Source organism: Primulina tabacum, chromosome 11 (assembly GCF_025594145.1).
Source record: "Primulina tabacum isolate GXHZ01 chromosome 11, ASM2559414v2, whole genome shotgun sequence".
In the NCBI taxonomy this organism is placed as follows: Eukaryota; Viridiplantae; Streptophyta; class Magnoliopsida; order Lamiales; family Gesneriaceae; genus Primulina; species Primulina tabacum.
The window spans coordinates 32,669,605-32,682,173 of NC_134560.1; the positions used below are offsets into that span (position 1 = coordinate 32,669,605).

A 12,569-nucleotide genomic window follows, 5' to 3' on the forward strand; every position below is an offset into this window, starting at 1 on the left:
TAATGTATATTCTAAATGTGTTAATAGTCAATTCAGACATCTAAAATAAGAATAAAGACAGCTCAAGATTCAGACTAATAGTAGTCAATCACTAAACAACTCCCTCAGAATTTACAAGTGGTTATCGCTTATCGAGTGGATAAGTATGCGGTTATGAATGTACATCATTAATCATTTTACATGGGATAACATGGAGTCTCTACATCCTAGCACTACACTTTGATTCGTTTAAAGATTTCATGAGAGTCATCAGGTGACGAGGTTGGGTGACATACGTAGGATCCAATCCATTGTACTCGGGGATTTATAGTTACCTACGAGTGTGAATATCATATGAGATCTGATGAATTAATATTGCAAGAAAAATCTGGACAAAAATAAGAAATGTGCTTTAGGAAGAGTTGTCCTCTAGTTGCACATACTATGCTACTATGATTACTCAAAGATACATAACATCGTTATCAAATTCATATACTACTCTTGATATACTAGTGGCTTCATATTCGATCATGATATATGAGTTGAAGGGACCTTCTGTAAGCTAACCATAACTTATTGATGCTTGCAGGCACTATACTGATACTTAGGACATCATGAGATGATGATACTTGACGATATTACCATGATCTGACAAGTACAATTAGACTTGATATCGGATTTTCTTGTGATCAAGGAGTTGATGCACATAATTTGGCTAACAAGGAGAAACAAATGTTATTTCGATTCACATAACTTATGAACCCACGACTAGCTGTGTCTATGTACCATTTAGCGTCACATAAGTATTAAATTATGTGTTCCTGTTGAGATAGTCAAATTCAAGAAGTTGAATTTGATGATTAATGTTGATGGGGATCAAACATATGTCTTATAAATATGTTTATAAGTGGATTTCATATTTGTAAGTTGTGGAAGTTAGCTTGACTGTTAATTTTTTGAATAAAGTGTAATTGCATAATTTAGAGAAGGAGTTCCAAAATAGACAACTGCAAAAATAAATCAGTGAAAATTTTTGACCTTCAAAATTTTCATTTTTGACTATAATAACGAGTTTTGTACTCTCGTTGCATTGGCTATTTTTGATCGTTGATCGGGATTTTGACGAAACCACAATCCTATTCTAGTCAAATTTTGATTAGTATATTTTCCACCATGTCAAGATATCCAGAGAATAGCTATATTTTGACCCGGATATTTTTGGGATACAACTTGATCTTCTGCGGGAACCGTATGTCTGAACATGTTAAATTGGTCCTAGTTAGAATGGAAGAAGAGGGGATTTTTCTAGAGAAATCTAGAATCAATAAATAAATAATAGTTGCTTAAATATATAAAGTATTTTCAAAAGTTGAAAATACAATATGAGATATTTAACAAGAGAAAAACACTTGATATTAAATTTTTATTGAAACGTCTACTCGTTTTAAAAATGCGGAAATATTTTTTTTTAACTCCCATTTTCGAAATATCATTTAAACGTTTCGCATGCATGCGCTCTACAGAAAAATATAAGATTTAAAAATGATCTTAAATATTTGACAATAAAAATAGCGTCGTTTAAAAATAACCAAACTCATCTATAATCATTCGAAAACATAAAATAATAAAAATCTTAAAATCATCAACGTATGAAAATATTCATCTCCTCTCAATCTCATAAATCGTAATGCGAAAAACATGTGGTCCTCGGGTCGTGTCACCCCACCAAGTCTGCCTGCTCATAGTTCAGCACCTCCAGTCTCCTCAGCATTTAGCTCACCTGCATCACACACGCCTAGTGAGTCTAAAGACTCAACACGTCTGTACGAGGAATAACAAGTACATATACATAGCACACAGCAGTGAAAAATATCATACTCAACATAACTTTCATGAACTTAAAAGCATAACGTAAACATCATGTTGTGTAAAATCATATCGTATTAAAGCATGTCATGTCATCATATACGTAAACGTGTCGTGTAAAATCATAATGCCAACATACCTTTCATGAACATAAACGTGTCGTGTAAAATCATGACGTGTCAAAACAGCTCATCGTTAATCATCATTCATCATTCATCGTTTATCATTTATTGTTCATCATTCATCCTTTATCGTTCATCATTTATCATTCATCATTTATCATTTATCATTTATCGTTCATCATTTATCATTGGTGAATTCAGTTCATTAGAGGTGACTATCGTACATCATTCATCATTTACGATGGATTCATCATACATAGAACCGAGGTACCCGGCGGCCGTCGGACATCAGTGACAGGATTACCCATCCACTGTGCCTAAGCCTCATCATCATCATCAGCATTTACATATACGTCTTAAACATTTACATATACTTCGATAGCTACAACTAATTCCCATCATTCAAAACATTACCATTTTCATCACTTATAAAAATCATGAATAAATGCAATTTTTCTTAAATCCAAGCATGCGACGTATATCTTCATAAAATCTTAAAATCGTGATCATGATGCATAAACATTTAAAATATAGTAAATTTGTACTCAGGGCGCTGCCATGACCAAAATCTCACCCCGGTTGCAAAATGACCATTTTGCCCCTGAGAACCCAAAAATTACTGTTCTGCCTCTAGACGTAAAATTTCACGTTTTTGAAATTTTCTTAATTTCGTTGACTCTAACATGTCCCAAATAATTATTTAAGCTTACATGAATTTTTCATATTTTTATTTGGCTTAAATCGATGACTTTTAAATTAATCTTTAACTATAACATATTAATGCGTTTGAATTTCGAATTAAACCAAACCTTAGCATAAAATTCCAAAATTAAAAACTTAGACTTCTAATAATTATTCGAGCTTAAATATAATTTCCAATAATTTTATTAAGCTTAAATCTAAGCGTTTCAATTTATTCTTTAATTAACGTTTCGTGCGGTGATTAAATCCGAGATAATTCCAAAACTCATTATTTTGATCCGAAGCTTACCAAACTCCTAAAAATATCCCAAAACATATTTATAATCATTCCTAGATGTATACTCGAGCTCATTTTACAACTTAACCGATTTGTTTTAAAACTTGGATCGGGGTCCCGGTTTTAACCTAAATCGACTCGAAACTTAACCGAATTTTTCCCAACTTTTTGTCATATCTTAAAAACACTATAATGGTCCTAAAATCTTAACCTCAAGCCATTAAACCCAAGGCTGATGGTCCAGAAAAATGATGCATTCTCGGCCCTTCCAACGCTAATCACCAATCCTAAGCTCACCCCTTCCAAATTCGCATCCTAGCTACTTCATGCTTAAACCGACTCTAACCGGACCCGAACCAGGCCCTAGATCCGACCCTTAGACATAACTTAAGACCATGATACACCCCTTTCAAACACAGAACTAACGCCTGAGCCCCAAAGTAAGCAAGAGCCGTGACTAGCCTAACCCGTCTCCTATTGGTGCAGCTGGTTGCTTCCTGGTCCAACCACCTTGCCTAGCCAACCCAGCCCTGAACCAACACCACCAGGCCCTCCCTAGGAGCCTAAGAACGACCAAGACACTGCCCCAAGCCCTGGCCCCGTCCAGCAACCGCCCCAAAACCCACAGCCGTGACTTGCTCTACACGAACTCAAAGTGCACAGCCGCAACTTTCTTTGTTCAGCCTCTTAGCTGCCGCTCCAAGCCATGAACCACCATAAAGAGACTCATCCTAGGACCCTTAGACACGCACCAGACCCTAACCCCAGGCCCTTAGCCGATCCATACACCAGACCGAGCCCAACAACCAACACAGCGCCTCAAACCTCAACTCTCGGCTCACTCACCACCAAGCAGATCGCGACTCCAGCTGTTCTAAAGGCGTGTCCAGAAGCTTGTGGCCCCCTCTAAGCCACGGCTCAGACCCAGCAGGGGCTGGTCCACGGCCTGGGAAGGTCCTCCAAACAGCCGGCTCACTCAACATCACATTCTACTCTTAAAACGTGGCCCTTCTTCACAACTCCCCAATCGACCCTCTCATCGCGATCAACCTTCGGTCTCAGCCTACTATCCTTTCCTTCTAAAAGATTATGGTCCCTCAGGGCTCTCATCAGCAACCCCTTACACCAGGAAATCAAACGTGATATGCAAAAGAATGATACATGCATGGACCGAAACAAACAAACCATGGAACTCGGATTTGTACATGCCGAATGAAACACCCATAAACAGCACACATAACAGAATATATACGCATGAATGATGCAGGAAATAAGGATATAATGCGTGCCTTGAAATATATTGAATCAAAACTTTGAACGATCGCGCGAGTGAGGGCACCGGAGAGATTTTCTTTGCAAAGATTGAAGCTTGGTCGAAGCATGGCTGGTGAGGAGCTGCTGAAATAAAGAGAGAATGATAGGGGAAGGGGTTTGTCGGTTGTTGAAGAATAATAGGTGTAGGGTAACACTACTAAATTATTTAAATGATTAATTAGTAGATATTGTGCCCTAATTGTTTAATTAAAAGTATAAAAAAATATTTAAGTCCAATAAGTTTAAAAGTAGACCCATTAAATCAAAACACACTCTCGAAAAATATTTCATGTTGGAAAGATTTTGAAAATATTAGCAGAATCCTCAAAAAGTCTCCCGATTTGATAAATTTTGCGTACCGTTAAAAATTAAAATCATGTGGGTAAAAATACTTAATAAATCCCAATTCTTGAAAAATACTTTTAAAACATCTTATATTAATTAATAAAAATTAATCATGTAATTAAAATAATTTTTTTGAAAATTTCCCGGCCTCCGCTCCTCGTTCGTGCGCGAAATGAAACTTGAAAATCATTTAAAATTTCATGAATTAAATCATATCATGCAATAATAATGCATAAAATGCATAAAAATAATTAAACACAATTTAATAAAATAAACATAGATTTTATGCTTTAAAAAATATAATAAAATACCAAAAAAATTTAATAATTTGCATGCATGTGGTTCACGTGGATTTTTCAATTTTCGGGACGTTACATTTATAGTATGATAAGAATTCAACGATAGAGAAATATTAAATATGCGTAATCAAAAGTTAATAAAGAGTAGGGATGTAATCGAGTCGAGCCGAGCCGAACTCTTGAATGTTTGAGCTTGGTTCGTTTATAATCGAGCCGAGCTCGAGCTTTATTTAACGAATATATACATGGCTCACGAGCTTATTCAAGCCTTTATTGAGCCTAAACAAGTTTAATAAATATGAATTATACATTTAAATTTTCATTAAATTAATTAAAAAGTAAACTATATATTTAAAGAAAAATATATTATTCTTATTAAAATTTGTAAATTTATTATAATAAATAAATTTAATAGATTTTTCTATATATTTCATAAATAATATGCAAAATCAATAAATCAAATATCAAAACTATTATTTTTTCATCTAAAAGATTACTCATGAACTTACCAACGAACATGTTCACAAGCTAACGAGCCCAGTACTGTAAAGCTTGAGTTTGGTTTGTTTATCTTAATGAGCCTCGTTAAACGAGCTCAAACGAGCTTTTATCGAATCGAGCTTCGAATAGCTCACAAACGATTTTGTTCGTTTAGATCTTTAATAAAAAGAGAACACAATATACAATACACAAGCAATGATGTATTCTCTCTCTTAAGCAAATTCCCGCCCTCCCCTTGTATTGACAAGAGCACCTCACGACCAACACCTCTTGGTGAAGAAAACCTTCGGCCACCACAACAGCTCCACCACACATCTTTCGGATCGCCATTTCCTTACGTGATTGATTTTCAACACAAACTTCTTCTTTATTCTCAAGTGAGAATTATATTAGGAACACACTTTTCGATCGTAGACTTAATAGCTAGAGTGATTGAATAACGATGTATGATCCAGTTGATTTCTTGTAAGAAGATACAAAAAGATCTATTACCACCTCAACATTAGAATAGTTGGAGCTGTGTCCTGTGTATTGAATTTAAAATCATACGACACCCAAGAAAAGTTAAACATCAAAACCAAAAATTTTAAACTTATGTTACATCTTGGCTGTGAAAATGGTACAACAACATACTTGCAGCACCCCAGGTTAATTCTTCAACACTGTATGCCGAGGTGGCTCATGATGGCTGTTCCCCAGCAAGTCTTGGGGTCTCATGAGATATGACTAGGACGAGGTATCCTGTAACACCCCAAAAATTTGAAAGTCTACGCGAACCACATGCATATAAGTTATTAAATTCCTCATGTATTTCAAATAATTGTTCTAATTGCATAAATTAATTATGTGGTGCATATTGACATGTTTAAAATATATTTTTCTACTTATATGCATTAAAATGTAATTTTAAGGATTATTCGAGTTGCGATCGAGAAACGTAGACCGATGGCTGAAAAATGGAAAATGTTTGATTAAATAATTGTTTTTAATTATTTAAAATATGATTGATGTTTTTTCTTATTTTTGAAAATAAGGAGTTTTGAGGTGATTTTATATGTCGGGACGTAATTTTATCGATGTTGGATTTTCAACAAAAATACGAACGTGTTGGCAACCCGGCTAATAAATTCACAAAATTTATTAAACAAAATATTTTAATTAAACACTAATGGGTTAATTGGGCATAATTAACTTTGTTAATGGGCATAAGATACCAATTAGAGTGTAGTTAGGCTTTTATTAAATATTTAAGGTACTAATCACCCCATTAAACCTAAAAACCCCACGCCCCACACCACAACTCAATACAAATTCTTATTTTTATCACGGCACACACATCAAAATTCAAGAGCAAGAGTTTCGAATTTTTGCAAAGAAAAATCAAAGCAAGGTCGATCGTCTCCGTTCTTCGTAATCGTCAACGTTTATTCGTGCGTTAAAAACGCAAAGGTACGCCATATTATTTCTTTTACTCATCCATCACACCATAGTATTTGCTTAAACATGTTTTGCATGAAAATCAAGGGTGGATTTTAAATATTTTCGCATATGCATCTAGGATGATTTTTAAAGCATGTGTTTTGATCCAAAAATCATGAATTACATGTACCTAAGGGGCTGTCATGATTATGAATTGAAAGGAGATTGTTTTACACAAGTTATAAGATCCTAGAACACACACGGAAAGGCAACACGCAGGAATAGAAAACCTGGAACCGAACAGTCATGCTTTAGGTGTCTAGGCTCGGGTTCAAGGGAGACTTGATGCATGGCCTAGCTCGGGTCACAGCTGGGTCTCGGTTTGGGTCAGGGAAGGAGTCCTAGCCATGCTAGGACTCGAGACCAGGGGCTGGGGAAGAGTCCTAGCAAGCTAGGACTCTGCTCGAGAGCTTCAAGGAAAGACGCGCTGGTGCAGCTCGTGCAGATGGTTAAGGGGCTCGGCCAGGGGGCTTTAGGGCTGGGCTAGGTTAGGTCCTTAGGGTCCTAAGAGGGTGCTTGGGTGGCTGCTGGTTCGAGAGGAAAAGAGAGAACCATGAGGGGCAAGGGACGAGCGCAGCTGTTGTCATGTGCAGTGCTTCGTGCGCGAGTTCAAGGGCTTGGGTTGGCCTGGGCTGGGTCTGGCATGGTCCAGGGATGGCTAGGGTCAGGTGGGGCTCGGTGGTGGCTCGGCTGGAAGTGTCCAAGTTGGGTTAGGAGTCCTAGACATGCTAGGAGACACTCATACACACATGCATGCAATCGAGCTTAGGGAAAAGGGGTTTTTGGTCGGTCCAAGGCTGGTTCTATGGGCTGGGCTTGGTCAGTAGGATTCCTAGATGGGTTTGTCTTGAGGTGGCTCGGGCGTGGCTCGAGTAAATTGGGAGATGGCTCGGTGTGTTCGAGTGAGGGTCATTATTTCGAAAATTAAAAGGAAAATTGGAACTATGGGTCCACGGGTGTGGTTCATGGCTCACAAAGGTAGAATAGATAATCTAAATGTTATCTTTAAAATTTGGGAAGAAAATAATGAGTTTTGGATTTATCCGGGATTTAATCGCCGCACGAAACGTTAATTAAAGATCTAATTGAAACGCCAAATTATGCGGAATAAAATTATGGACAATTAAATTTAAGCTCAAATAATTATTAAAATCTATGTTTTTAAATATGGAAATTTTATATTAAAGTTTGGTTTAATTCGGGATTAAAACGCATTAATATGTTATGTTTAAGATTAAATTAAAAGCTCTCGATTTAAGCCAAATAAAAATACGAAAAAATTCATATAAGCTTAAATAATTATTTGGGATGGTCTAGAGTTGAATGAATTGAGAAAAAGTCAAAAACGTGAAATTTTACGTATAGGGGTAAAACGGTAATTTTACATCCGAAAATTAGTAAACGTCATAACAGTGTCCTGAATGCTGTTTTATATGATAATATGATTATTTTAAATGATTATGATTTAATATGTTAAAATTTTTATTTTAAATGTTTATGATTTAATATGTTAAAATGTTTATTTTAAATGTTTATGGATTTTATATATTAAAGGGTTTATTTTAAGATATTTTTGGATTTTTATGAGGAAACGATAACGTCAAAAGATATGTTGCATGATTGTTTTTAAAAGGAAAAATGATATTAAATGCATGATTTTTTTAAAGTGATGAAAATCTGAAACATTGGAGGAGTTGAAGTAATTGTGACTATTATGATGATTATGAATGGAGATATCGTGAGGAAAAAGGCCCTAGAGAGAGCTCATTTACGGGAGAAGGCCCCAGAGGGGGCTCATTCATGGAAAAAGGCCACAGAGAGAGCCCGTCTATGGGACAAGGCCCCAGAGAGAGCCCGACGATCGTATTTCCATATGATGATGATATGCCAAGGCTCAGTTGACGGATGAGATTGTCGATGATGTCTCCGCCGTCCAGTACTGTGGTTACATGATACATGGATCCATCGACATTATGATGATACGAAAGTCCCAATTAACGATCCAAATTCAATAAAAAGAAAACGTGAATGCTTATGATGAAAAAGAAAAATTTTATGATAAAATGATGAAAGGATATATAATCTGAAATGATAAAAAGGAAAATGTTGATGTTTAAGTTATGCATGTTCATACGAATAGGTTTATGATGATATGAAAACGTTTACAGAAATGTTTATGAAAATATTTATGAAAAGTTTATGGAAATGTTTATGTTTAAAGTCGATGCATCATTATGAAAAATATTTTTGTTTAAAGTTTATGCATCATGAAAATGTTTACGAAAATGTTCATGTTTAAAGTTTACGCATATTCATGGAAACAATATTTTAAGTACTAGTATTTTTACGGTGCATGTGATCTGTATATGTGTTAATTGTTATTAAGATTATGATATGTTGAGTCTTTAGACTCACTAGGTGTGATTGATGCATGTTATTATGATAATAATGTGAATGGAGGTCTTAATGGTTGACTTTGCTAGACCGAAAGTGCACATAACCCGAGGACCATCGCTAGTTTTTCGCACTAGTTTATGGTTTATGATTTTAAGATTATGTTAAAGATATTTTTACGACTTTTTATTTATGTTATGAGAGGTTTTTGAGAGACTATAGTATGAACTATACTTTTCAAATAATGTTTTGAGATTTGGTAAAACGTTTGACAATTTTTACGATTTATACTATTTTCTTTGGATTTTTAAATGTTAGTTGGTTGTTTTAATTTTAAAATGGTGTCAAGGTAATTTTAAAGTATATATATATGTATGTATGTATGTATATTTTGAATTATGGAGATTAAGAAGAAAAAAAATTTCTAGCACGTTTTAAGAAAACGAGTTGTGGACGTTTTATATTGCCGAACTGGTGGGTCGAGGTATTTGAAGTAATTAGGGTAGTCGAGCTCTAGTACGTAGTCAAAGGAGAGAGTTCATAAGAATCTATTAGGTTTCGAGGTGGATTAATCAAATCTTTGCCTAGATATCATCATATCTAGACAAAGGACCTTGGATAAACGTGATAACAATTTTAATAAGGAAACTTTCTATTTTCTTACCATGGTTTGTTTATAAGTACAAGATCTACTCCACCTTATAATCAATCGATGCCCTTCATTTTTATGCACTCTTGAATTTTCTCTTTATTTCGTGAGTTTATTTATGATTTGAACATGGGGACTTCATGCAATCATGCCGGAAAAGTTTTTCTTTTCTTATGTTTGTTTTCAGCCATGTCTTATGGAGAAGAACCCACTTAGAAAAGTGAGACATACTCACTTAATAGGTACCACCAATGGCTAAACGCCAAAACAAATTAAGTTGTCACATTCCTTGTAATAATGGTATCAAACAAACAATTAATTACGTCATGTTCCTCCATAATAATTAAAATATCAACAGAGTACCCGAACCAAGACAAATTTTGCAGGCCAACTGATGGAAAAGTACACAACCTAATGCACCACTGTGATTCACTCACCGAAACAGAACTCAAAAAAAAAAAAAATTCAAGAAATGATATCTCCACCGTCAATATTCCTTCTCCTCCTTCTGGCCGCAGTCCTCCGCCACTCCATCGCTTCACCACCACCGTCCTCCACCGCTTCTTTTCCCAAAGAAGCCCTTCCAACAAAATCCGGCTATTTATCAGTCAACTCGTCCACCAGCTCAGCCATTTTCTACACATTCTATGAAGCTCAAAATCCCTACAACAACACGCCACTCTCCCAGATTCCGATCCTCATTTGGCTTCAAGGTGGGCCTGGATGCTCATCCATGATGGGAAACTTTTATGAGCTTGGCCCGTGGCTTGTGAATCAGCAGCTTTCACTGGATCCCAATCCAGGTTCTTGGAACAAAGTCTTTGGCCTACTTTTTCTTGATAATCCCATAGGAACAGGATTTAGCATTGCTGATTCGATTGAAGAAATACCCAGAAATCAATTTGGTGTAGCAGAGCACCTTTTCAGGGCAATTCAGAAATTTGTTGCCTTGGGCGAATCTTTTAGATCTAGGCCAATTTACATTACTGGTGAGAGTTATGCGGGGAAGTATCTTCCAGCGCTTGGTTATTACACACTGAAAAAGAATGCCCTCTTACCTAGTGAAAGTAGAGTGAATTTGGCTGGTGTTGCAATTGGGAATGGATTGACTGATCCAGAGATTCAAGTGGCAACTCATTCTGTGAATACTTATAATTTAGGCTTGATTAATGACAAGGAAAAATCCCTTTTGGAAAAGCTTCAATTGGAGGCTATTGGATTCGTGAAAAGTGGTGATTGGAGTGAAGCAACATATGCAAGAAATAGGGTTTTAAGCGCACTGGAAAATATGACTGGCTTAGCCACTTTGTATGATTTTAGGAGGCTGATCCCTTACCAAGAAGACTTAGTTGCTACATTCTTGAACAATGTGGAGGCGAAAAAGGCGTTGGGAGCGAAGGAATCCATTGTATTCGAGACATGCAGCGACGCGGTGGGGAATGTATTACACGAGGATGTGATGAAGAGCGTGAGATATATGGTGGAATTCTTGGTGAAGAACACCAAAGTGTTGTTATATCAAGGGCAATGCGACTTGAGGGATGGCGTGGTGTCGACATTGGCTTGGGTTAAGAAGATGGATTGGGTAGGGATCGAAGAGTTTTTAGAGGCAGAGAGGAGGATTTGGAGAGTGAGAGGGAAGTTGGCAGGATATGTGCAGAAATGGGATAGTCTTAGCCATGTTGTGGTGTTGAATGCAGGACATCTCGTGCCAACCGATCAGCCCGTTAATTCCCGAGTTATGATTGAAGATTGGGTTTTGGAGAAGGGATCATTTGCTGCGAAGAACTCCGAAAGGATGAATGATTTCAAAAGAGCTATATGAGAATGAGATTCAATGCAATTATCTTGTTGTAACATTAGTAGAAATGAGCTAGGATCAATCAACATGGCTTCTTGAAGCCATTAACTCAGTAATTTGAATTGAAAACTAGAAGACAAATCTTGGAATAATTTACACTAGAGAGGATGATAAATCCACTATATGGTGTCCATGATAACATGAAGATTATTTAATAATCCTCATCTTCCATCGTTTGGCTTGACGATAAAAAAGCATTTTTAAGTCTTGAGACCGACTCTTAAATGCTTTGAATAGGTATTGTATTGTCAAATAATCAAGTAGCGAAATGATCCAACTATCACATTCTATTTAATTGCTTTCGGTTTCTTTGTTGGATTTGTTTGATAATTTTGAAAGATAATGCAAGGGTGTTGAGGTCATTGTATTTGAAGCCCAAATTTTAATCAAACTTGAGCTGCTCAAGAAGGGATGCTGTATTGCAAATGAATGAATCTATTGACAAATCATCAAAGATTGTGCAGATATCTAGAGTTATGTTCGTGGGATGATAATTGAGCTATAAATTTGAGAAATTTATTTGTTTTTCGTATTGATGTGATCTGCGTAAATTGGATGAGCTGGATTGGAGCAATCCACCAGATCTGATAAGAGTTTTGTTTAGAAAAAATGAGCAAGGAGATATATCTTGTGGTGAAGGTATATCTTTGTATAATATGGTTGCAACCATGTCCTGCAAAAAAGAAGATAACTCGTGAATGGATGCCGGAGGGGTGTCCGGTGTAGCCACTCCGATGCTTGAGTTAGCAGGTGAATGATGAAGGAGAAAATGACTATATAT

General features: G+C 36.2%; 1 protein-coding gene and 1 long non-coding RNA gene across 2 annotated transcripts; one reads left to right on the forward strand and one right to left on the reverse strand.

The window, feature by feature from the left end:
• Positions 1–1,509: 1,509 nt before the first annotated feature.
• Positions 1,510–4,381, reverse strand: LOC142518761 (uncharacterized). Its single transcript, XR_012813640.1, has 2 exons — positions 4,236–4,381; positions 1,510–1,759 (listed from the first exon to the last, which is right to left on the reverse strand). It is a non-coding gene; the product is annotated as an uncharacterized LOC142518761 (long non-coding RNA).
• A 5,920-nt stretch (positions 4,382–10,301) lies between these two features.
• LOC142518831 (serine carboxypeptidase-like 50) lies at positions 10,302–11,908 on the forward strand. Its single transcript, XM_075621649.1, has one exon. The coding sequence runs from the start codon at positions 10,400–10,402 to the stop codon at positions 11,750–11,752; it is 1,353 nt and encodes a 450-aa protein (XP_075477764.1). The 5' UTR covers positions 10,302–10,399; the 3' UTR covers positions 11,753–11,908.
• Positions 11,909–12,569: the final 661 nt, after the last annotated feature.

Excerpts from the sequence above, each read along its gene's own strand:
- LOC142518831 (XM_075621649.1), top strand. The coding sequence starts at position 10,400 with ATGATATCTCCACCGTCAATATTCCTTCTCCTCCTTCTGGCCGCAGTC.